The sequence below is a fragment of the Canis lupus genome, chromosome 5, assembly GCF_011100685.1.
Source record: "Canis lupus familiaris isolate Mischka breed German Shepherd chromosome 5, alternate assembly UU_Cfam_GSD_1.0, whole genome shotgun sequence".
Classification (NCBI taxonomy): Eukaryota; Metazoa; Chordata; class Mammalia; order Carnivora; family Canidae; genus Canis; species Canis lupus.
Window position 1 is genome coordinate 8,030,295 of NC_049226.1, and position 25,882 is coordinate 8,056,176.

At 51.4% G+C, this 25,882-nt stretch overlaps 1 protein-coding gene and 1 long non-coding RNA gene across 6 annotated transcripts in view; one reads left to right on the plus strand and one right to left on the minus strand.

Annotated features, from left to right (window-relative positions):
- Positions 1-25,882, plus strand: part of KIRREL3 (kirre like nephrin family adhesion molecule 3) — a 539,901-nt gene that overhangs the window by 413,881 nt on the left and 100,138 nt on the right. For all 4 annotated transcript variants that reach the window (XM_038535673.1, XM_038535674.1, XM_038535675.1 and 1 more), the window contains exon 2: positions 3,565-3,642. In XM_038535673.1, the coding sequence (XP_038391601.1) occupies positions 3,565-3,642 (78 nt within the window). The remainder of the gene's footprint in view (positions 1-3,564; positions 3,643-25,882) is intronic.
- The window catches only part of LOC119875013, a 79,205-nt gene continuing 58,626 nt past the window's right edge, over positions 5,304-25,882 (minus strand). For both annotated transcript variants that reach the window (XR_005359074.1, XR_005359073.1), the window contains exon 4: positions 5,304-5,439. This is a non-coding gene — a long non-coding RNA (uncharacterized LOC119875013). The remainder of the gene's footprint in view (positions 5,440-25,882) is intronic.

The window sequence follows — 25,882 nt, forward strand, 5'->3', positions numbered from 1 at the left end:
GGTGCATACCCTTCGCCCCAAGAAACATGCCCTTGCCCCATAACTGTTTCCTTGCACGGTTGTATTTCTTAGGCCATCGCAGTCCTCATCTGCAGGTGACCCTGGGCTTCTTTGCTGAGAACTTTCCTGTCAAGCTAGGATGACTCGACTCATGTTAATCAATTTCTTTCTTTTTTTTTTATTATTTTATTTATTTATTTATTTTTACATACAGCACAAGCAAAGGGAGCAGCAGGTAGAGGGAGAGGGAGAAGCAGGCTCCCCCACAGAGCAGGGAACCAGACATGGGGCTCGATTCCAGGACCCTGAGATCATGGCCTGAGCTGAAGGCAGATGCTTAACCGGCTGAGCCACCCAGGGGGCTCCATCACTTTAATCATTTTCCAGTGACACCTTTGGTGCATCTCAGGGTTCTGCTACTGATAAGTGCTCAGCCAAAAGCTGCACCCCCCCCCAAAAAAAAAAAAAAAAAAAAAAAGCTGCACCCCCAAGGTCTATGTGGAGAAGACCCTGATATCTTACTGTTAAAATGGGCATCTGTGATGTGACTCCACCGTCCGACCCAGTGCCCCGTGACAAGGACGGGGACGGTCTGGGGGCTGGCCTAGCTCTCAAAGTGAAGGATTCCTATTCTTTGGTCATATTCTATCATCTTCCCCCTAAGAGCCTGGTTAGTCTAGAGTTGCCCCGAGACCAAGTGCTTACTTCTTGCTTCCCCCCAGCCCTCCCCCTGCTCAGCACCTCTGACAACCTCCCCACCTGGGCTTCCACATTCTCCCCACCTCTCCCACTTCATCCCTGCCGGCCTGCTTCCTCATGCGGACCCAGTGACCTCTAATTTAGCTCTGCAAATCTCTCCGAAGAACGTCCCCAATTTTCATATGTGGATAACTATCTAATTCTCACTTCACTGATTCTCCAACCTGCTCATTCTTGCAAAGATCCCAGTGGCTTCTCCCCACTTCTCAGTGAGGACTCAGCCAGAGAGCATTCTCACTCAATACATTTCTGCAGTGTGCTTATTAGCGCCTTGTAATATAGCTGCCTCAATAATTAAGACTAACCCACACGTGTCAAATTAAATGAGCCAAATACATTGAGAAATTGCCTCGTCCTCCATTCCTTTTATTAATCAGGTTTTTAAAAAGTTCTTTTCCTACTCATTTGCAAAAATCAAACATGGTCAGTGAGACTCTTACTTATAATGATGATGCATTTGGCCTCTTTCCTCCGGGCAGTCGCCTCGGGGGCAACCCATTATGTGACATAGGATGGGTTGAGTTGGGGTGGCAGAGACGCAGATGAGCTGCTGGCAACAGGTTGACAACGCTCTCTAAACCCGTAGGAGGATCATGCCCCCTCCGCCTCCCTGAGGGCTTAGGGGAGGGTCCAGCAAAACCAACGGGAGCGTCTGGCCCGAGTCCATCCAGCATCTTCTCCCCCCCCTACTCCTCTGTGCTTCCCTGGGCTCAGTGCAGGAACCCTGGCTCCTCTTCTCAGGAGTCGCTGCCCACGTGCTGGGCATAAGGAGTCAACAGAAAATAAAATAAGACCCGTCAGCAGTTGTATGGTTCTGGCGATGCACAATGCTCGTGCAATTATAAAGGACTGGTGGGCTCTGCCGGGTGTCAGCGTGTGGAGGCTTCTGGACAGTCTCAGAGTCTCAGGCAAGAGGCTATTGTTCCGGGGAGCTCTGGGCCTCCTCACCACCTGCGCCTCCGCCGGGCCCCTCCAGCAGGCTGCATTCCTGCCTCTTGAAGGTGGTTGTTAGAAAGAATCCACAAATACAGTAAGTAAACATCAAAGGGGCTTTGATCCGCCGGGCCCTCGACAGAGCAGGAGCCCTTGAAGAAAGGGCCAAGGCCTCGGATGAGGGAACTTAACATCGTCAATTTGGGCGCCGGAGATGTAAAGCTGTTTGAAGTGAGGTTGGCTTGGCCGCGCCTTCAGACGAGCGCACAGAGGACGGGAGAGAAGTGAGCGCCTTTGGAAAAGGCACGCTCAGATCTGCTTCTCTGCTCTTTACTGATAGTTAATAAACCCCTTTAAAGAATCGGGAGATCAAAGCTTAGCAACCTCCCAGGGCCGTGGCATTCTGCTACCGGCCGCCACGCTTTGTTTTTCTCTAGGGCAAGAGCCCCTAAGCTTGACTTATCTGCCTCTCATGGGCCCTTTCATCCTGCAATCCATGAAGGGTGGACCCGGGTGACAAGAGGTGAATGGAGACGAGGGGAGGAGAAATGAGCCCGCTGGGCTACCTCAGCTCCGACAGCCTAGATGCTCACCGGCCAGGGCTCAGAGAAAAACACCCAGTGTCTCTGGAGGAGTTGCTGGGATGCACCACCCAGGGTGGTTCTCCCCTGAGGACCCCGGGGAGGGAGCCCCTGGGTGCCCAGATAGCCTGGCGAGCCCTGGGAGGGGATGCAATCACATGTCCTCTTCCAGAAATCCTAACCCCTTGTCTATTCACCAAGGTGAAAGCAGCTGTCAGGTTTGTATGAGTCCTAAGCAACGAAGTAGGGGCGGGGAGTCTATAATAATTCCCCAGAAGTCATTTAGTGTCTTTGAATTTGGGATTTCTCATCTGCATAGTATGAATAGCAGTGACCTGTCTGCAGGCCTCAGGGGCTGCCGTGGGGGTCAGCAGAAGGATTTGGTATAGAATGGCTTCAAAACCTGTAAGGTGCTTACAACAAATGAGGATTAGAAGATACCTCACGCAGGTGAGGACACCTTGCCTTGTCGTGAGGCAGATGTAACTCCAGTCCGACACCCACACACAGGGGGCACTCATTTACTAAATACCGTGCAACGAGTCTCTTGCATATGCTACCTAGAATTGTTCCGCCTTGCTTTTCCAGTCGCGTCAAAGTCTTGCGGGACCAGAATCTACACCTTGTGTCTCTTACCCATCCCAACCCCTGCTTCACCCTTGAGTCCACACCTGAGTGCTTGAGGGTGGGGCTACATTGGGCCTGAATATGAAAGCTCACAGGAATCCCCAGACCCAGAAACTCACTGTCTCCCAAAAGGTAGACGCCTCTGCATCTACCTCTACCTCCACCCCTGTGTCTTCCCCCAAATTCACCCAATCACTTCCTCATTCCTCAGGATCACCCACTGTGTCTGGTTGCCCCGCTCCATCCTGGACGCCACGAGCCGGACTCTGCCTCTGCTTTGGCATACCTGACCACGGTCACCCCAAGCCTGGGGTATATAGAGCCTCATCAACCTATAGCGTCATGGGCTCTGGAACCATACTGCCTATGTTCAAACTTCCGGTTTGCCCCCTGCTAGCTCTTCCATCTAAGGCCGCCTGCTTAATACCTCTGTAAATGGGGATGATATAAAATGGAGATAATACTGGTATGCACCTCATAGGGTTATTGTGGGAATCAAATGAGATATTATCAGCTTAATATGATGCCCGGACCATAGCAAGTGCTATGTCAATGTTGAAGAAGTAGCCCTGTGTAGAAGAGCAGCAGCTTCACATCCCCTGCAAAGGGACCTTCACTGATACCTGATCCATTCCCAGCTCACCCACCTGTGCTTCTCTTCCAGAGCTGGGCCTCCAGAAGAGAGGATGCTGTCTGGTGCTGGGCTACATGGCCAAGGACAAGTTTCGGAGAATGAATGAAGGTCAGTGAGAACCTGCCCACCCTCTTGGGGAGGCGAGGGAGGGGCGGGTGATGTGGAGGGTGGAAGCTATGCCCTGCAACTATGGTACCAAGAGAAAAACCCTGGGCCAGTGGACAGAGAAGTTTGATTTCCAGAAGCTATTTATATAGAAATGTGGGGCCTCTAGAGTAACTAATGCCTGAAACACGGTATGCCGATTGGTAAGCACGTCTCCTCACACTATCTTCCCTGCTCCCTTCGTGGCCTCTACTTCTCTTCCTCTCTCTTCCCTACCTTTGTTCCCCAACCACTCACCCAGCACAATTAAATCTGCTTCTATTATCTTTTTTTAATCCAGACCTCTTTACCTTTCTCTTCAATCCTTCACAGTTTTTGAATGCCTATTGAATAAACAGCCCCTTACAGGGCACGTGGGGAAATACTAAAGAATAAGGCAGAGTTTTTATTTTCAAAGAACTTATAGAGGGAAACCTGCCCTCTCTGCTGAGTCCACCGACCCTATCTCTCCCTCTCACTCCTGGGCCATTATACCTTCTTCTTACTCTGGGTCTTTCCTCTGAGGCTTGACTGTGCCACAGAAGGCTACAGGAAGGTGTTGACATTGATGTGGAGGCAGAGAAGTAAAAGGAGCACTGTCACTTGTGGGCCTGCTGTAATAAAGAGCCAATCCCCTCATCCCTAACCATCTGTCTCCGTGCAGCTAATAACCCTCTCCATCAGATGCCACAGACTGTTTGTCAAGATTCAAGAGTAGATAAACAATAGCTGGGGATGCCATTTATTCATTAAATGAAGCCCTGGCTCCCCACCAGCCTGGCTTGCCATGAACTGGGCCCCTTGCTTCCCAAGGCCCGGAGCCCCTGTACCCTCACTTCCGTCCAGGCATGGAGAAGGCAGCTCACCTGTACCACCAATATCCCCAAAGTTCTACTAAAGTTCTGATGCCCTCTTCTCATCACTCTTCAGCTGGCTCTTCTCCCAACCCACAGTCCATGACACTGATACCCCTTGGGCTCCCCACACCTAACACCTTGCCAGCTATAGGTTTGTTGCCAGCACTGATCGTGGTGACAATTTGACAAGAGTTAGATCAGCACAACGAACTACAAGGAGTGTGTCCTCCTGCATTTTGCAACCCGTCTGCATGAGGAGGCAGGAGCATCAAAAGGCATTGGTCATTTGTAGGGATCCCATGGCTGAGCACAGCCAGGGTTAGGGGCTTCACTGCATCCTGCCAGTCGGCCTTCCTCCCTGACTTGTCTCTGCTCAGCCTACCTCCTCCCTTCCCCAACACCACCGTTGTGAGAGCGCTAGGCAGTAACTTCTAATTTGTAGGAACTGACAGGTCTCTCTGTCCGTAGTGCTGAATAGACACATTCTCTCGCTGGGCATTGCTCATTAGAGAAGCTGAAAATGAGGTTCATGGGGATTGGGAAGGCCAGAAAGTTGGGAGCCGGCCTGGATTTGCAACCTCAAGCTCCAAGGGTCTGACCCCAGTAGAAGGATACTGCCTCTGGATCCTGGTGCCTGGAAAGAATCATATCACAAGGCTGATGAACATGATTTGACACCACCCCCACCCCCACCAACCTTTCACAGATGGCTAAGGGAGGGGTATCCTAGTCAACTCAGGCTGCCGTAACAAAATACCTCAGACTGGATGGCTTACACAACAGGAATTTATTTCCTCACAGCTCTAGAGACTGGAAGTCCAAGGTCAGGGCACCAGCATGGTGATGTCCTGGTGAGAACTCTCTTTCTGCCTTGCAGATGGCCACCTTCTCACTGTGTCCTCACCTGGAGGAGAAAGAAAATAAGCAAGCTCTCTAGTGTTTCTTCTTATAAGGATGATCCTCCTATCAGATCAGGGCTCCACCCTTTTATGACCTCCTTTAACCTTAATTCCTTTTGTAAAGGCCTTATCTCAAAATATAGTCACATTGGGTGTTAGGGGGTTTAATATAGAAATGAGGTCTGAATGCATTTGCCATAACAGAAAGTTGTGATGGTGATATTCTGAACCAGGGATTAAGAACACAGGAGGAAAAAGAGGAGAGGAGATATTGTTTAACTAAAGAGGGAAGGAAGGGGAGTCAGGGGAAACTACAGGAGGACTTGGAACCAAGACCAGGGTCTGGTTACTTCTAAAGATTTTATTTATTAATTCATGAGAGACACAGAGAGAGAGAGAGGCAAAGACACAGGCAGAGGGAGAAGCAGGCTCCATGCAGGGAGCCCGATGTGGGACTCGATTCTGGGACCCCAGGATCACACCTGGGCTGAAAGCAGATGCTCAACCACTGAGCCCCCCAGGCGTCCCAAGCTAAAACAGCATTCTAAAGAGGTTTTCCTTCCTAAAATGGAAAGATACCAAAACAATGCCTGTTCTCTCTGAGCCCCTTCTCCAAACACATACAACCCACACAAATGTGTTATTCCTTCCAACTGATTATGGTCGACGTGGTTAAGAATGAGTGATCCCAGGTGCCTTACCCCTTCTAGAATCCTCCCCCCTAGTGTAGACTAACTGGGAATAGAGCAAGGTATTCAGAAAGAAGTAGGGAACGGAGGCATTGGCAATAAGCCATGAGGTAACAGAGCAGCGAACTCCCTACCCCTCCCCTCCCCCTTTTGCATGTGGCTCTCACCCCTCCCAATCACCCCAATGCAGAGACTCTGACGCATACACACACACAGGAGCTGCTGCTGGGTAAACGAGGAGACGAGGAGACACGGGCGGCAAGCAAGCTAACCCACCACATAGGATGAGTTACGAAGCTCAACTAGCAAACAGGAGACCAGAGGGGAGGAGAGCGAGACAGTGGGGCCGAAGGAGAGATGCGTGTGGTGGGTTGGCTTTAGCTCTGGAGGGTGGAAAGCACAGGAAGCAAAGGGAAAGGACCCCCAGGGAGGGCTCCCCGGCTCCCACTCCAGCCACTCGTGCAGCCCCAAATGCCACATTATACATGTGCTGCTCTCTCTCAAACGCACAAGCCCAAACTCCGGCGCGTCTGAAGCTGAGAAAAGGCATCAGCACGGGGAGCTGTTTTATGGTTTATAATTATCTTGTACCCATATTCAAAATAATTATAACTTCCACATATTAATAATTGAACTGGAGTAGCAGCCATGGCATAGATCAAGAAACCGAAGTCTCTGTCCACACCGCGCTATACACCTAGGCATACATCGAACAATTGGTAAAATGGAAAAAAATAATTTTCTCCCAGATGCTGGAATTAGTGAGATATTGGAACAATTAGCTGCTTCTTCCATTAAAGATAAGGCAGTGATCATTATGTCTCCAATTTAGAATAAATATAAAAGACCTACTTGTTCCATTTTAAAGCGTATTTGTTCTGTTTAAGAGTATCTTATAGGGTGTCTGTCACCCGAGGAGAAGCGGTCCCCTATTTCATCCGCTTCTTTGTTAATTTGGGATATTTTTATTTCTTCCGTCCTCCTCCCTCCCCCTACTCCTTGTTACATTCCAACAAAATAACAGCTCGAGAAGGAGCAGGAGAAAAATAATGAATGAACAGGAGTTTTATAGATCTGGGGTTTATCATAAGCTAGAGTAATCGCAATTGGAGCTGTTAAACTTCACAAAGCAATAAAAAGAAAACACTATTCAAAAGGTCGTTTAAGGAGGCACGTGATAGTCAATGAGAGGTTTGCTCTATTCAGGAGGGCTTAATAGCTTCTCGGATAAAATCTGCAGCATTGGCAGGAATGGAGGTGGTGGGTAATGGGGGTGGGGGGTGGGGGGGGGGGTGTTCTCCTGTTCGGACTCCACACATCCGAGGCATCACATAGAGCCATGACCAACAATCAATGAAGGGCAGACAAGAGAGGAAGAAATAAAGACAGACCAGGCAGAAGAATACCAGGCGTGTTTGACATAATTGTCTTCATGTGATTAAGTCCACGGTGCTTTAAATAGGAACTGCTGGAAGGAGATTATTTATTTATTCATCAAAAGTTCATTGAACACCTACCGTAAAAATAATACCAGTTTCCATAGTGAATGCCAGACAGGGTTCTAAGCGCCGGAGCTTTCAGGGTAAATAAGACATAATCCCTACCCTCGAGGAGCCCACAGTTAGAACACCCGGGTACGGCTCCGTGCTACTGTCACCTCCGGGGAGAAATCCTGCCCGCCCGCCCTACCTCGTTAGATGCCCCCCCTCCCGCACCAGGATGCGCCAGCGTGGCACCCAGCCCACTCGTTTCGGGGCGCTTCCTCTAACTGGTGATTACAGACTAGACTGCCTGCCCCATCTGAGAGGGAGCCTCCGGACGGCGGAGATGATGCTCCCTCCTTTCCTCGCCTCTCCCTGGGCCTTCGCCTGGTGTCTCATACATAAGGAGTAGTCAATCAATTTTAATTGAAGTAATTAATTAGTGCCCTGAGTGACAACAGAATGCACGAAGTCATCCACAGGTGCAAGGTGGGTCTTGAGAAAGAACCGTCAGGCAGGCGCACGCGGATGAGGAGCGTCCCACAAACAAGTGTTCCCATCGCCAGCAATATTGCTCCGTCTTAACCTCAGCGTCTCCTCCCCTGGAGGCCAGGGCCCAGGCCGGTCAGCAGAGGTGGGGGCCCCATAGGTGGGTCTCCCTCCTTCCACAGCAGTGCTCCCCCCCTCACCCCATTTCCTGCTGGGCCACGTTCCCCGAGCATCTCCAGACAGACCTGTCCCACTAGATGTACAAGGGGAACTGTTCCCCCTGTTTCCTCATCCCCCTCCCATCCTCACCCCAGCCACACACACACACACACACACACACACGCCCCTCTATTCCCTTCCCTCTTCCTGACTCTCCTCAATTACCCAGTTTTCCTGGAGATCCGAGAACCACTCACCTTCTCCATGCACATCGCCTGCTGATACTCTCTACAGGTGGAATGGAAAGCTCTCACGTGGTGTCTGGGGAGGGGCTCCCCCAGCCTTGAAAAGCTCCGGGTTCCTCTAGGTTAGAACTTAAACAACCCTCGAAGTTATAGCACACACACACCCCAACTCAGGGAGGCCCGGGATCCATGAATGACTTGCCCAGGGTCAGTAGGAAGGTGCTGGAAGGAAGGTGCAGGACCACCTGCCAGGTCTCCTGAGCACCCAGTCCGCTGCTCCATGAAATCCGAAAGACGAGGCTCAGACCAGGAACCGAAGGGAAGCCTGTAACACTTCAGCTTGGTTCGCTTGGCAGGGCTAATACAGAAGTGGAAGGGGCTGGGGGACGAGGGGACAGAAACGCAGGAGTCTCCCGGTGCTTGGGAGAAAATCCGGAAAGGCCTGAAGTCAGACACAGGGGCCAGGGAAGATCATTTCTGAGCAACCAGAAAATTCTCTCAGCCCCTAGGACTTGAGAAGGGGAAATGAGGAAGAGGGTGTTGAAGGGAGCCAAAGGAGGTCCTGCAACCCCGCCTCCCTTCCTGCCAGCTCCCTGCTGCCAGGGTGCACCTGCAGGGAGGCTCCCCCCACCCCCCAGGGCTCACTCTCAGGCCACACATCTGGAGGGTGGCAGCTTTCCCAGACCCTCTGCATCGCAGCTCAGAGAAGGGAAGGCAAAAATGCCTCCAGCGCTGTGGTTTTCAAGTCTTCCAGGGAAGAAACAAAATGCAAGTGATTAGTCGAGGCAGCTTCTGTTCACTGGACGCCTCCGGGCCTCCTGGGGGGGGCTTGGGTGCCCAGGAAGGGGAAAGTGGGATCCACACTGGCAGGCCCTGTACAGTGTCCTGCACCGCCCACCTAGTCCAGACTCTGTGCAAACACACCTCCGCCAGGATGCGGGACCCAGGCACCCGCAGCGGCTCTGACCTCCTGGTGATGGCATGGAGCCTGGCCCTTCTTTCTGCGCCCCTGCTCCCCAATCCACAGAAATGAGCTCCAGCGCTCCCTGTTTCTTGCCTCTCCCCTAAAAGAGTCGATAAGGAAAAAAGGTTCTGGGACACCTGGGTGGCTCAATGGTTGGCTGAGCGTCTGCCTTAGGCTCAGGGTGTGATCCCGGGGTCCTGGGATCAAGTCCTACATCGGGCTCCCTGCAAGGAGCCTGCTCCTCCCTCTGCCTGTGTCTCTGCCTCTCTCTGTGTGTCTCTCATGGATAAATAGACAAAAGCTAAAAAAAAAAGAAAGAAAGAGAAAGAAAAGAAGAAAGAAAGAAAGAAAGAAAGAAGAAAGAAAGAAGAAAGAAAGAAAGAAAGAAAGAAAGAGAAGAAAGAAAGAAAGGAAGAAGAAAGAAAGAAAGAAAGAAAGAAAGAAAGAAAGAAAGAAAGAAAGAAAGAAAGAAAGAAAGAAAAAGAAAGAAAGAAAAGAGAGGTGCCCCATCGGTATAGCAGGAGCACCTAAAAGTAAGGAACCAGCTGTATGACCTTGGGCCAGTCAGTGAACACCAGATGTCAACCTTCTCATGTACGACCTTGAATAATATTGGATATGATCATCTGTGATGACTCAAAAATCTGTCTTGGCTCGGGATGCCTGGGTGGTGCAGTCGGTCGGACATCTGGCTCTTGATTTCGGCTCAGGTCATGATCTCAGGGTCCTGGGTCGAGCCCTGGTTGGGCTCTGTGCTCAGTGGGGAGCCTGCTTGAAGATTTCTCTTCCTCTCCCTCTGTCTCCACCCTCCCCCTCCACCCGGGCTCATGCACATGTGTGCTCTCTAAAATAAATGGATGGGTAAATCTTTAAGAAAAAAAAATCTATCTTGGCTTTCAACACCCTGCCCACACCCTATTCTCACCACTCATCCCATAATTTTAAATGCTTTGGTCACCAAAGGAACCAGTACCAGGAAATTGACTGACTGGCTTTGCTCAGCAGCCTCAGAAGGCAGATCTGTGTTTCTTTTCCTCGTCTGTCCCCTGGGAGTGAATTCAGGCCCATGCCAGCTGTCCCCCGGTGGCCGTGAGGGGGTGGAGCAGGCCTACGGGACATGCTGCACTTTTTTCAGAGCAGAGGGGCAGCCGACCCTGGCCTGGGGACCTGATGCAGCAGAGATTGGGCCTGATGACCCGTGAGCCCCTGCCCCCTGACTGCTGCAGCCGTGCAGGCCGGCTTACGCTAAGGGCTTAGGATTTCCAGAGACCATTCTTTCACTGCCTGCAAGAGCCCCCAGGATGTTAGCTAATACTGTCATTTTGTTAGTTGGGGCTTTTGGGTGCATTTTTTTTCTTATTTCATTTTTCTTACTGATGTGTTTTCTTCCACTGGGGCTACAAAGCTAGTTATTTGTATAACGTCCCTGTTTATTATTTATGGCAAGACGCAGATTTCCAGGGCACTTTATGATTGTTATTTAATTCACTTGGCGTCTTGGAACAAGGGACCCGCCATTTCCATTCTCCTTCCTGGATCTGATAGAGAATTCCGGAGTCTTTCCCGGGCCCATTCCTCCAGCCAGCATTCCTACTGGGGAACCTGCTTATCTCAGGCAAGCTGGGGGCCCTGAGACCACAGACCCTGCCAAGCTCCTTTTTAAACCTCCTTTCTTCCCATACCCATATGCAGTCCTCAGCAAGACCTAGAAATGTCACCTCCCAAATATCTCTTGAATCCATCCACCTCGTCCACCTCACGGCCACTGCCCTGTCCCCACCACCGCTCTTGCTCACTGGATTATAGAAGTGCCTTCCTAACTGGTTCCTTGCGCCCATCACGCCCCTGCCTCCCTACCCAGTTCTTTTTCCACACTTCAGCCAGAGCAGTATTTCAAAATGCAAATCTGATAATGTCACAGTCTTCTTGAGAATATTTCAATGGCTTTATGTTGCTTTTAGGAAAAATACCCAGATCCCTGGCATGTTTTATGAGGCTTTACATGATCGATTGGTTCCTGCCTACCTCTTTGGCCTCGTCTTGCCCCCTTAACACTGTGACCCAGACACATCAGCCTTCTTTTGCTCCTCAAACAGGAATGCTCCCATCTGCCACAGGGCCTTTGTCTATACTGGTCCCTCTTAGCTCCATCTATACATATAATTTTCTTATTACCATTTTTTAACTACTTGGCTTCCCTACCAATCTGTGAGCTCTGTTGAGTCTCCAGTATATCCCAGCACCCTAGTGTAATGTTTGCACAGAGTAGACCCTGAAAGAAGAGCAAGGAAAGTGACCTTGTCTGCCTCGGGTCTATGGCTCCAAGATCTGAGAACCATGGACTCCTAGAGCCAAGACTCGAACCTGGACTTCTGATCCAAGTGCAGGTATCTTTCCTCTTCACTATGCTAAGTCCTTGAAGTCTGGGACAGACAGGGTTGAGTGGATCAGTCAGGGAAGTCTGCCCACTAAAAATGTGTTGAGTCTATGTTTTGAAACAGACAAAAGCAGGTAGAAAAGGAAGGGGAGTAGGTTCTTTGATATGGACGTGCCACATAAGGAGTAAAGCCATCACCCTTTGTGAGCCCAGCGCTGGTGCCGGGCACAGGAGCCTCAGGGAGGCTGGACACAGTTCTGTCCTCAGGAACTTTTCCCTCTCCTTGGAAGAGACTGGATATATTTCATACCAGGTTGGTTTTGTGGTTGTTTTGGTTTTGTTTTTCCTTTTAGTACTATGGTTAGCATGCTTAATGGTCAAGCACTGTTGCTGGGGAGTCAGAGAAACCTAGATTCAAATCCCAGGCATAGTCAGAGCGGGTTTAGAACCATAGCATCAAAGGTTCTCAAGGCCAGAAGGGACCAAAAGTCATTGAGGTCACACCCTCTCCTGATGGCTCAGTCTCCCCACCGAGTACCAATGCACACAAACACTTTTGAATACCAGCCAATGGTCCAGTACCTACGCTGAGCCTCACGGTGTGCTAGGACACCTTGACCTGCAGGGACACAGTCCCTGCCCCCAGGGATATCACAGCAACCCAATACAATGTCATAATTGCTGTAACCAGCTATGCACAAGAGCTACGGGAGCAGATAAGGGGAATCCAATCAAACTGTAGACCAAGGGAGTAGTGCCCAGGAGTGTCCTCATAATTGTTTATATGAGGTCATTGCAACCTGTGCTTGCATCCCACCAAAGACAGAAGACTTGCTGCCTAGGAAGGCTGTGGGCCACTCCTCAGGCAGGCTCTCAAAAAAGGTTTTCAGTATAACACCCCTTCAACCTCGCGTGTCTACAGCTTTATCTCCTAACTGCACTGATGACCACGGGACCATAAGACTTAGGTGGCAGCCACCAGCAGGATCCTGGGGTCACACCCTACGCAGTAGCCTACTGCGTCCTGAGGAGGCTTCCTTTCTTCTCTCTGCCTCCCTCCCCTCCAGTGAGCCCGAGCTTCACCACTGAATGCTGAGACCCTCCCTCCTCGCCCCTCCCCAGGGTGAAAGAGTCTGAATAAATGAGCGTGCTTAATGGCCTGTGGTGCCATAAAGTTTTTAGAGCCGTGTGCTGGAATGAGCAGGTTCAGGCTGAGATGAATTATCCACGGCTTTTATCAAAGGAGAGTCAATAAAAACCTGAAGGAGCTTGCCCCATCTCCGTAGAGTGGCCATGTCACATCACTGGGTCCTGCGTTCTGGAAATAATAATCGGACGGAAGCGTTTCCCTCCACCCCCCTCCTGCCCGTTCCATCTGCTTCCTTCCCTATGCCTTCCCTTCTCAAATGTATTAGTTTCTATGGAAACTGTGTTGTTACTGGTATGGGAGGAGTTTAATGACATTCAGAAGTACCAAATCAAGTCCATTTATATAATGGTTTGAAATACACATAATGGCCTATGGAATATAGGACACGGTGACAGTTTCAGTAACTGCGTACAGAGTGTGGGATAAATAGAGCAATGTAATACTCCCCACCTCTAAGTCAAATGTGCCAGGAATAACTACTATTCTTCATACTAAAGAACAGCACTTCTCAACCATTATTCACGAAAGGATCTCAAACACTACGCCAAGCTGTTCTCCGACCACTGAAGAAGGACACTGGCTGACCACGGGTCCTCTGTGCCCAGGGCTTGGGCCAGAGTCAGCTGGAGCAGGTACAGAGGAAGGGAATAGCCATCCCACCCTGGGCCCCTCAGGCCCTGCCCCCTGCCCCACCTGCCGGCCTGTTTCCTCCTCATTTATTCATGTGGGCCGGTCCCTGTCCGATTCAGAGATTTATCGGGCATCTACTGTGTGCTGGTACTATGAGAGACGTGGACATGAACGACACATGGCGGATGCCCTTACCTTTGCTCAAGTGCCACCAACAGCCAACCCTCAGCAAGGTCTTACACGTAACAGTCCATCTGGGAGGTCCAGAGAACGCCAGGAGGGTGGCAGGGACTTGACACAGGAAAGGGAGGGCATCTAGCACAGGGTGTATTATCAAGGCTGCTACCTGGAGCCCAATCCCAGCGGGAAACTCTGAGAAGTGGGGTGGAATTCACACCTCAAATTCAGACCACCCAAGGAGAGGGTACATACGGACCTGCCAGCTTCTGTCAGGAATTCGTTATGGCCTCTTTGGGTGCCGTATCAAGTCCCTGGCACTCCTGGCCCACTCTTTGTGAGGCCGAGTGACCCTTGCCTCAAGAGAAATACCTCAGGTTGCAGATACTGGGGGGGGTCAGGATTTGGCCTCTGGGCGCTGAAGTGGTCAGGCCCCAGGGATTCAGGGAGGGAGGGGGCCCCTGACAGACTTGGCTAAGCTCTCAGAGAATTTTGAGTCCAATAGGAAGATAGGCGAATAATAAAATAGCAGAAGGCGGGGTGATGGGAGAGCTACAGAAGCGTGTAGGTGATGTGTTCTCGGAGCACAGAGGTGGGGCAAGCCATTTGTTCTGACCAGAGTGATACTGGGAGGCTCTAAGGAATTGGGAGAAGGGTGGGGAGCAAATCAGCAAGGACACAAGGCGCTTTCACACACTTACATCATATAATCCTCATCACATCACAAGGTAGGTATGTTATCCCCATTTTGAGGTTGAAGAGCCTCAGAAGGATTAAGTCCTCTACCTAAAGGCATCCAGCAATTACCTGGTAAAGCTCAGGCTCAAACCCTGGTCTTTTTATCTCTGCTCTGCCTGTGTTTGGGAGATGAGGGTCGGGTGATGCCCTCCATCACCATCAAGGGGAGACATGGCCGAACTTCTGTTGTGTGTCCTTGTAGACTCCTCCCCCATGGTCACCATCCGCCGTCTCCCATATCTCCCCAACATCACGTTGCCCACAGATTCCCCTCAGACACCCTGTCAGCCAGCAAGGCGCCCCTCTGATCCTGCCCCACATGTAGACTGGGCTGACTGTACCTAATACTGAGTGAATTATCTGGAATTCACTGCCCTGGAGGTATAGGACGTAGGGGAGGAAGCCTGGGGAGGGTGTGCCTCAGTTCTGGTGGCCCCACCAGTATGCTTTCTTCCCTGTCTTCAGCCTCCCCTCTCCCAGCCCTGCTCCAAAGCCCATTGCTTCAGAAAGAGGGAGAGGGACCAGGCATTCACATTTCCCTCGAGCAGCAATTTCTATAGCATAATAATAGGTTTTCCATGAAATACAGGTTCCATGGTTAAATACGGTGGGGAGACACTGGGTTAGCCCTCACCAAACAGGTCTGTCCTACAGAATGTCTCAGAGATTTCAGTACACCAGAGGCCATGGTGAACCGCCAAGAGGGTCTGTGGTTCGCAAAGTTTCCCAAACTTACTTGACTACGGAACAGCTTTCCTTAGAGCACATTTTAGGACTAATGTTCCTTGGAATCCATTTTGAGAAATGATGGTTTAAGGCCCAGATCTGCCACCAATTTGCATGAGTTTTGTCAAATAAGAATAACCAAAGGACCAGCAAGATAGCATGGGGGCAAACACCTTATAAACTACAAATTACAATACAAATAAGATGGTGCGGTTATTAATTTACATGAGACAAACACACTGTTTCCCAGACTTCCATTAGAAGTCAAACAAAAATACATAAATAAATGCCTTTAAAAATAAGTTCAGGGACGCCTGGGTGGCTCAGTGGCTGAGCGTCTGCCTTTGGCTCAGGTCGTGATCCCAGGGTCCCAGGAGTGAGTCCTGCATTGGGCTCCCTGCAGGGAGCTTGCTTCTCCCTCTGCCCATGTCTCTGCCTCTCTCTCTATGTCTCTCATGAGTGAATAAATCAAATCTTAAAAAATGATAATAAGTTCAGTTCCTGACCTTGATCTGTCTCTTGACTTATGTTTTCTCATCTGCAAAATGGGGAGACTTGTGACACCAGCACTCGGTCTTCTATGCATATACTGCAAAGATAAAATATGCACGATGGTTGTGCTGGCACTTGGAGAAAGCATAAAGTACCATAAAATGCAAGGCATTATTATTGGTGTTCCAGGCTACAACCTTCAATTCCATCCCATTTTGCTGAGATCAAAACAGGAGGTGTACGAGGAGAAGGGACTGGCTACTGGAAGAAATAACAATGACTAATAATTTTCATCCATATGTATGATGTTAGGAGCCTTGTATGAGCATGTCGCTGAGAGGAGAAAATGAATATTTCATGAGTAAACACTAAAATGTAGTATTAAGATGAAATGGACAGAAAGGCCCCATCTTACCTCTGCCACCAGGTTCAACTAGGAAGGTCAGCCCGGGCTCTGTGATCGGGCTCCAGGGAGCAGGGCAGCTCAGCCTCCCAGCAGAGATGGAGAGCTGTCTGTCCCCCGTGACTGGTGGAGACGATCCTGCCCTGGGAGGCCGAAGAGCCAAAGCCCACACATAGACCAGCTGAGGAGCCTTGGACAAGTTACCATAACCATGTCCACATTCTGAAATGGGGATGATCTGATCGGCCTTACACGGCTGTGAGGTCTCAATCCAAGCTCAGCTGTTTGGAAGAGGGCTTTGTAATGCACACAGGTGGGAAGTGTTATTACTCATTAATTCACTCCGCAGACATTTATTGAACATCTACGAAGTGCCAGTCACTGCCACAGCCACTTATTTATTATTTACTGGGCGCCAAACACCATGTTCGTCGTTATATGCACATCACCTCCTGTAATCATCACTACCACCCTGAGAGGCATCTGTTATTACTCCTGTTTTCCGCATAAGGAAAGGAAACTCAGGAAAGATGAATAACTTGCCCAAAGCCAGATAGCTAGTAAATGGCAGAGTCCAGAGCTGTATGAAGCCAAAACCCTTAATTCTACATTAAATGGCCCCTCCTTGTCCGTGGCACTTCTGCAGAGTCAGTGGGGCACCCTGCCTCCAGCTCTTGCCAGCTCTTCCCCGTTCTGTTCATGCTCTGGGCTTCCTACCACCAGTGCTTGCTTCCTCACCCAAAGGAGAAAATCTTGCTCTTCCTTCTTTGGGCTCTCCGGGTTTCCCTCCCTTTGTTTCCTAACCCCACGTTCCCCTCCCAACCTCTTTATGATCCCCTACCCTCCATAATACAATCACCCTGGGGTTTTCAAGTCCATCCCCAACGAACAGGGCTTTGGCCTCCGAGACCCTGGTCACCCTATATCTCTTATCTGAGCCACCCACCGGGGGGTGTGAAGATCGAACGCCTCCCACCCCTGCAACACCCTTAGAAGATGGAGCAAAGACATCAGATGGGGCAGTGCCAGGGTTAAACCCAGCCAGACCTTCCCTGGCCCTCTCCACCCACCCCGCAGCATGAGGACACCACCATCTCCACAAATCTCTTCCCTTCAGGGCAGTTTCCTGTTATCTTGGCTCATTCCTTCTCCAGAGATGAAGAGATTGTTTTAAACCTGCCGCCCCACCAGCTCTGCTCCTGGCTTCCAATGCCATTAAGTTTCATTATAACAAATAAACACCACAATGACATTTATAAGTTACCACTGAGCACAGAAGCACAAATATGAGGCAGATAAACTGCATTTGATCCAAATAATTACTGCAGGCAATATTGGGCTTAGTCTGAGCTGGCAGCCGGGTACCGAGTAATTTATTAGATTGCGTAGGGCAATGTTGCACGTTGAGTTTTTTATTATTGTGTCTCTTCCCCTCTCCTTGGTCTAAATAGGTTAGAGGAGTTTAGACAGTGCGTGGCCAAACAAAGACAGACTTTGCTCAAGCCGATTAAGGCTGGGAATTAGAGCCAAGTGTCCAGGAATGGCTGCTTCCCAACCAACATGGCACTTGAGAGAGAAGAGAGGGTGTAGGATTATCTTGATGCTGCCAGCCAAGGACAGTTCCCTGCACGTACTCCCCACCCACTGGCCCAGATGCAGAAAGAGGCCCACCAAGGAGTAAATGGAAGGATGGATGGAGCCCCCAGGACACCAAGCCTGAGTTCCTGCTGGGTGCCTTTGTGCTCAGCCAAAGACCCTCTCCACCTCTATCTACCAAAAGGCCCTCCGTAGCTCCGGGCAGCCTCAGACCCCAGTCCCCAGACCTCGCCTGCAATAAATAAAAGGAAGGAAGCTAGTGTGCCAGCCAACTCCGCAAAACAAAGCAATGAGAGCTGGGCTACGGGCAGCCACCTCCCTGCCAAACCCAAACTCATAAAGTTTGATTCAAGGGGTTACAATGCCTCCTATTCAGAGTCCCTCCTGCCCCATTCCCCCAGCCTTAGTAAATTACCCAATAAGCAGCAAGGACCTGTAGTTATTGTGCAGTTAAATGGTATTTGCCCAGTAAATCCTGAGCAGAGTGCTAACGGTGATATACAGTAACTAATTACGGACATGAATTCTCTCCCCAAGACGCCAAGTGTTACCAAATATTGTTGCGTTTAGGGGAGGAGGCTTGAAAGCTGCTCTGTTCCCTCCAGTGAAGCCGGGAGTAACTCTTCTATTAGAGGAGCTATGGGCACACCCAGTGGCATCTTGGAAAATAGAGATATCTTGGGGCAGGGCCGGAATGGGGCCAGAAAAAGCACCCATTCGCTGCCCCCAAGACCCCATCCCCTGCCCCTGCAGAGGTCCCTCTCCGGGCACCAGCTGGTCCTCGTTGGGCCATCTCACACAGATAAGAGGCTGTCGCAAAGGCCCAAGACCCCAGCAGTGCGGGGAATGGAAGTCATTACTCACGCAGCCCAGGACTGAGCAAGAAGGCTATTGCAGGGGACGGGTCTTTGCAAAAAAGCTTCTGAACGGGGCTGCAGCAGAGTTGGATACAAAATGCTCGTGCCTCTGCCCAATTGTGGACAACTCTTGCCCTAAAGTATTGTTCGTGGACTTGATCTCAGCCCCGGGGGGGCCTGGGAGCATCCAAGGTTTCTCTGGCTGATTGTGGTCTGCAGGTGGAGCAGAGCCTGTGCCCAAGGCAAGAAGCAGATGTCCTGTCACGGTCATATCTGTGTTTGAAGCACAGCTGGGGGACACAGTAGTCAGTCTCGGCTTTCTGAAGAGGAAATCACACACAGTTCGAACCTTCTCTGTGCTTGCTGGGCACTGTCTCGTAAACAAAGGCTGCCAACTCCAGCACACGCTGACCTTGGACAGGTTACCTAACCTCTCTGAGCTTCTGTCTCCTAATCCATAAAATAGGAGAGATGCTCTCTATCTCTCGGACTGTTGATGTGAAAGTGGCCAGCCTGGAGTTGCCCCTGCTTCCACGGAGCTCCTCCGAGGAGCCGGTTCTCCCCCTCCCGCCATAGGCTCATCTTCTGAGATGGGCTCAGTGACCCAGCAGAGGCCTCCTAGAAGCTAATAAAACCCCTCGGCCCCTCCTAGGTGCCCCCAGCAGCATGCACGGCCCCTCTCCTTCCTCTCAAGGTGATCATAGCACAAAATCTCTCCTCTACCAGCATTTCCACTTCAGACAGTCAAAGGCTGGTGCGGTTACTGCAAGTTTGTTTTGTTTGGTTTTGTCTTTTTTGTTTTTTGTTTGCTGCCGCATTTTCAGGGTTGAAGCAAATGATCTGAGCCCTTGCCAGGGCCACAGTTAGGTGGTGACAGAAGAGGCCGGGTGAGCTGACAGCGGGCTGGGTTAGGAGGTGTCCCCTTGCTGTGGGACACTGAGCCAACTGGGGCTGTGAGTCTTGGCATTCAAGTCTCGACATCAGGACGCATGTTGTAACCTTCTCCACGGGGGGGTGTCGGGAGGGTAGATTAAGTAAAATAGCACAGGCAAAGTTCTTTGTGGAGGATAAAGTGTACACAAGAGTTAGCTGTGGTTAATATCCTGAACCAACCAGAAGAACTAGACCCAGAATCCCAGGGCAGTGAGAAGAATCCCTTTTTTAATTAGGACACATATATAGTCAGCTCTCAATTATCTGCTGGCAAATTGTCCCCATTCCTGGCAAATTCTATCACCAAGATTGCTTAATGAAGTCCTCTGTTAACATTTCACAGCTTCTTATTTTGCTCTTATTTGCATGAGACCCAAAGGGAATAAAAGTCCCTTAAAGGCAAAATCAGCTAATATTCCTGTCCCCTCCTAGGGAAGGTGTTGAGCCATAAAAACAGTGAGCTGGGGCAGGTGGCGTATGGCCCAACTCTAGCCATGAGTCAGTACCAGAGGTGGTACTGGCTGAGTGGATGACAGGAGGGAGCTCTGTCATTGGGTTTTGTTTTGTTTTCTTGAGTATTAAAAATTCCCAGAATATCAAACACATCCATATTCAAACGTGCAATACCAAAATGCATTCCAAAGTTGAACATGAATGTTACTTAGTATTATTCATTATTTCAGAATGTCCATCAGTTTGGATTATTCACACCCTTGCTCTTCTCCATTAACAAAGATAATTAAGAGTTGATTGTATTTGGACTCCAAGAAGGGAGAAATTCAGGACATTGTGATCTACTCCCTGTCGGGAACAAGTCCAGAAGCCATGAGATTTCTCTATAAATCCCAAGGCTAAGTCGAGGTCCCCCATGCAGGGCTAGTGGGTGGCACAGAAGTAGCTCCTGCTTCGAGAGCAGACTGCACTATCCACACCGGGCACCCTGGCTCCCAGGCCGGCTTCTGTACCCGTCGGTGGGAAGCAGCCACGTTGCTCTTCATGCAACACCTGGAAACCATCAACGACTGTGCAGGATGTTCTGATTCCTGGGGCATTTCACAGAGGGACCTTGGGGTCCACTGCATGGGGGCTCAGGGGCTGGACTTACTCCCTCAGGCCTCACCTAGCCTGCCTCCACCCACTTCACACTCTGGCATTTCATATGAGATTCCACTGGCAAAGGGTTGCGTGCAAAGGGGTGGGAGAAGGGGGGAGTAAATACCACTGACTTCGTCCAATGCCCTCATTGAGCAGCGGAGGAAACCGTGGTGCGCCCGGAGAGAAACAGCAGCCGGACCAAGGCCACACAGTGATAGCCAAAACCAGAAAGGACTCCGTTTCCCCGAACCCGCGCTGTTTGCATTCAACAGTGCCTCCCAAACATGTTCCAACACCCACCGGCGGTAGGATTGCCGGCGCAGCTGTGGAAATGCAGACCCCTTGGCCTGCCTCTGACCCACTAACTCAGAATTTCTGGCTTGGAGCCCAGGAAACTGTATTTCTGGCAAGGTCCCCAGGTGATTCTTAAACCTCTGAGAGTTGTAGAACCATCTCCTGATGGCAAGGTCTATACCAGGATAAGATGATTGTTTTAAGATGTTCTAGAAGAAGAAGAAGGAGAAGGAGAAGGAGAAGGAGAAGAAGAAGAAGAAGAAGAAAGAAGAAGAAGAAAGAGGAAGCCAGCAATGAAGAAGAAGAAGAAGAAGAAGAAGAAGAAGAAGAAGAAGAAGAAGAAGAAGAAGAAGAAGAAGAATGAGGGTTAGGACCTGGATCTTCCCCCAAACAGATCAAACGTCCTTGAGAGATTTGCTTTTACTTCCTTGTACCTTGGCTTTGTTCTTTACAGCCTTGGGTCCTCCCCACCCAAAAATAAGACTTCTGATAGACCAGAATAAAGAACCTAGGGCTGAAACTGAGGGACCTAGTAGATTTTGTCTAGACCCTGCATTTTACACACGGGGAGTCTTGGAGAAGGGACGCGTCAGGCCCGAGGGCAGCCTGCTAGGAGGTGGAAAAGACAGCATCAAATTGGTAGCTTCTGGGCCTGGGTGCTCGGGGAGAGGACGCTGCTTCCTGTGGCCTTGTAGTATCCCTCATAAAAGGGAACAGAGATGCTGGACACCATGGAGTCAGTCCTCCCGGGGGCTCCCACTCTGATGCACTCCAAGACGGCAACTGTATAAGCTGGGTCTGCCCGCAGCCATTGCCTTCACGTGCTTCCAGGCTAGTGACTTAGCTCTATCCTGCTCTTCGGTGTCACCTTCTTCCCCGCATACCTCTCCACACTGTGCCCCAACAGCAGTTCAGGGAACACACAAGACCCCAAGGCTCAGAGAAAGAAAGGGGCTTAGCCTGGACCCCCGTGGCCAGCCTGCAGCAAGCCCGAGACGGCGGCCAGGCTCCGAGCCTGCGTGGGCTGGCTGCCCCAGGGTCTCCCCTCTATACTCTACACCCTCCCCCACCATCACCTCCAAAGCCCACACCGCTCTGCCCTTCCCATCTCCGTCAGACCCTGGGATGACCACAGGCAGGGATGGATGGGCTCCTTCACAGGTTCAGATGCACCACTATTTCCAGAAGCTCTTATCAGTATCCTGTTGGCATCCAGAACTTGGCTGAATGGATGGAGGATTACCTCCCCTTCCACTAATGAGGATAGCGCAGGCTCTGGCCGGGGCCACAGGCCGATCATCAGTAGGCGAAGGATTTATAGTGACTTTGGAGTCACCCTGCCTCAGCCAGCCCCATTGCTCTTCATTACAGACCCACGCTGTCCGGGACAACCTTGGCGGATCGTGCATCCCTGGGGAGAGGTGAGCGAGGCCAGGAGAAGCACAGGCTACCTAGGGCGGCCCCAGCTCAGACAGGGAGCAAGGGCAGGAAAACGTGCCCTCGAATTCCTTGCCGCACTTCCAGCCCCGGGAAGAGCAGTCGGGCTCTCCTGTGTAAGCCCAAACAAAAATCCAGTGCAACTTCTGGAATGTTCGTGATGTTGGCAAGCTTCTCCTCACCTGTGTAGCAGAATCAAGTTGCTAGTGGCTGCAGATGGTAATGTTGAGGGTGAAAATGCTTTCAAGCCTCTCTTGTGGCAGAGAGGTCTGGAAGAAATGGGGAGACGGCCCCTCTTCCATCCCCGTCTTGTCCTTCTGGCTTCTCTGTTGGTATTTCCAGTCCCAAAGCAAAGGATGGGGATAGATGACCTCGGGCCGTCCCGACAGGGCTCTAAGCCTGTGCAGAGCTTGACAGGGGTTAACTGTGGCACCCAAGACAGCTGCTCCCGACCCACCCAGCAGGAGTCACCATGTCCCTCTTAGCCACATCGACATCAGTAACTTCCCATATTTGGAGATGAATTCCCAAGTCAACCCCAGAGGACGTACCGTAGAACCACTTCTCCTGCTACCTGAGCCACGTGAATGCTCCACAAGCATGAGTTTTCCACACCAGCTCCCTCCAGACCCACGGACCCCAACTGCACCCAGGACACCTTCTCCTGACGATTTGGGGCCCCTCTCCATCAAAGTATTTACAACTGAAGTCACTGCCCCCCCAGACATGCATCCCCCCTGACGCCGAAATGCTCCGGCAAGCCACCCCCTCGCCCCTTCCTGCAGGCCAGAGGGAGGCCACCTTTATGCCCCCATCTTTCTCATCCCTGTCAAGAGCTACCAGTTCTACTTCCAAGTGGCTCCTAAATTCCACTTTCTCCTTTCCACGGATACGACGTTAGCCTGAGGCCTTATGACAGCAAAACCTTCCCGATGGGTCTTCCCATCTTCAGATTATCCTCCTTCACCCCCCCTCCTCACTGTCACCGCTGTGATCTTCCTAAAACTCAGACCCGAGCGTGTGGGTCAAACCTGTTGATGATTCTGCATTAAGTGCGGACTTTGTAGCCTGCCTTCGAGGGCCCACACAAGGAGACCCACCATGATTCTCTAGAAATGCGCCCTACTGCGCACATCCACACGCACGCGTGCCATGCGCCAATCACACCAGGCTCCCAGGGACAGTAGCCGCTCCCGTGTGGCGGGCGGGCAGGGCTCTGCACATTTGCACTAAATGCCCTGATTAATTCTCACAAACAACCTGATAAGCACCGACTACCATCCCAGGGGGGAAAGCCAGGTTCGGGGGCCCGAGGAACGTGCCCGGGGACACACGGCTATAATGACAGAGCCAGAGATCAAGCCGAGATCGTGCGGCCTCAGCTCTTAATCCCTGAGCTCCTTCTGACCTCCTTGTTCTACTTACGACATTTCCCATCCCGGGGAATGTCCCCTCCCTGCCCTCGTGTCCCTTACCCTGGAGGTCACTTCTGACGACTCCTTCCCTCGTTCCTCCAGAAGGAAAAAAAATCTGTGTTCCCTGGGACCTTTGTTATACTTCACTCTTGGGCCTGATTGTGTAAGGCCAGAGACCCCAGTTCTTTGTGTACATAGTTGTCTCCTCCTTGTCATAGGAAATATTTCAGTTCCTCGTCTGCATCCCCACACCCAGCCAGAGGCCCTGGAGATGCTGGGGTAAGCCCTGCCCCTGCCCGTGGCTAGAGTCCTTACTGGCACCATTTCACCCTCCGTAAGCCTCAGTTTTGCTAGTCAGTGGGCTGGGGCTTAACCCCATCACCTCCAGTCCCACTCCCCTGGGCAGGTCATGACAAGGCATTCTGGAAACTTCCCAAAACTCATTCTTCTGCCTTAGGAGCTGGTCCTGTGCTGAGTCACAGGAAAGCAGCAGGAGTCAAGACCTGGGCTCCCGGGTACGACCTGCATCATCCTGCCCTGGTCCCTTGCCACCCGTCTGTGTTGTTCTGGTGTCCCCTAAGGGCTTCTGAGCTGGCTCCTTCCTCCCCGCCCCCGGCTCCCATCTGCTCCCTTCTCGGGAGCAGGGCAGCTTCCCTTAATCTCACAAGAGGCAGTGTGTGTCCTCCAGGCTGGGAGAAAGCTGGCAATAAATATCTCCCGGACAAGTATTCTTGAAGCCTCGCCAATCGGTCCCTAATAGCAGAGCAGACGCCGACAGGCGAGCCTTTCCTGCGTGGCTGACCAGGCCGCTTCCGGAGGCGGACGTTCGCTGGAACCATGGCACTGGCACAGCTACAGGGACCCCCACATGCTCCCTCTCACCTGCATGACTCAGGGGTGGGGCAGGTTCTTATTGGTGCAACTTCAGATGTGCAAAGCATCCTAGGATCCCTCATTCCAGGTACTGGGTGGCCCCACTTTTTTTTAGATTTATTTATTTGAGAGAGAGAGAGCAAGAGTGGGCGAGTGAGCACAGGGCAAGGGGCAGGGGGAGAGAGAATCTCGAGCAGACTCCACCCCCGCATGGAGCCAGACGCGTGGCTCGATCTCATGACCCTGAGATCGTGACCTGAGCCGAAACCAAGAGTCAGACGCTTCACTGACGGCGCCACTCAGACGCCCCGTTGTGTGGCCACTTTTAGCTGTCCTGGGCTCAGGAAAGACTTCGGAGATGGTGATGACAACCCTTTATGAAGCACCCTGTGGGCCAGGATCGTTGACACACGAGTCCTCTACCCTACAGTGAGGTAGGTGTGTCACTCCGATTTTACAGATGAGGGTGAGGAATGTGCCCCAGATCCTGCTGCTGGTGACAGGGCCAGAGCTCCTTCCCAGGCCTGCCTGACCCTGTGTCCCTTCCGCTCTCCAAGCCCCAGGCCCTGGCAGGTACTCAAAGCAGGGACCTGAGGTCACCCATCTCCATGCCTTTGCTTGCATGTTTTTCCTAACCCAGAATGACATCTCTCTGCCACCACGTTCCCCACATCATGATTCCTCCTCCAGGAAGCCTCTGGGTTTCCTCCCTTCAGCCCTCCTGCTTACAAAAGGCCTTTATCGAGCCCAGAAAGAACTTTATGTGACCTCTTGATGAGACCGAGTACTTTCTCTCTTATAATCTAGTGACTCGTGGTCACGTCCTGAGAGTGGAGGCAGGGAGCATTTCAGCATTTCGGCAGGGCCGCCCCACGCTCAGGCACAGGGGTGGTGGTGGCTACTTCCCCAGGGCACCAGAGTTCTTCCTGCACCTGCTCTTGGACTGCTGGGCATCCGCGGGGCATCCTTCCACCTCTCAGGGCCCTGCTCCCGTACCAGCCCACTCCGCCTCCAAAGGACGAGGACAACAGAGGTGGCTGTGTGCACGTGTTGGCAGAGCACTGGACTCCTGGAAGCCAGGGCAGGCGTTCCAAGCAGCCTAGTTCCTGTCCAGGTGTGGCCAGGATTAACCCTAAGGGCAGTGGTCACCTCTCCTTGACACGGGACAGCTTGGTTCTTGTCTCACGGAGTCGAAGAATGAATCTCGTGGACAACGGAGAGCGAGGAA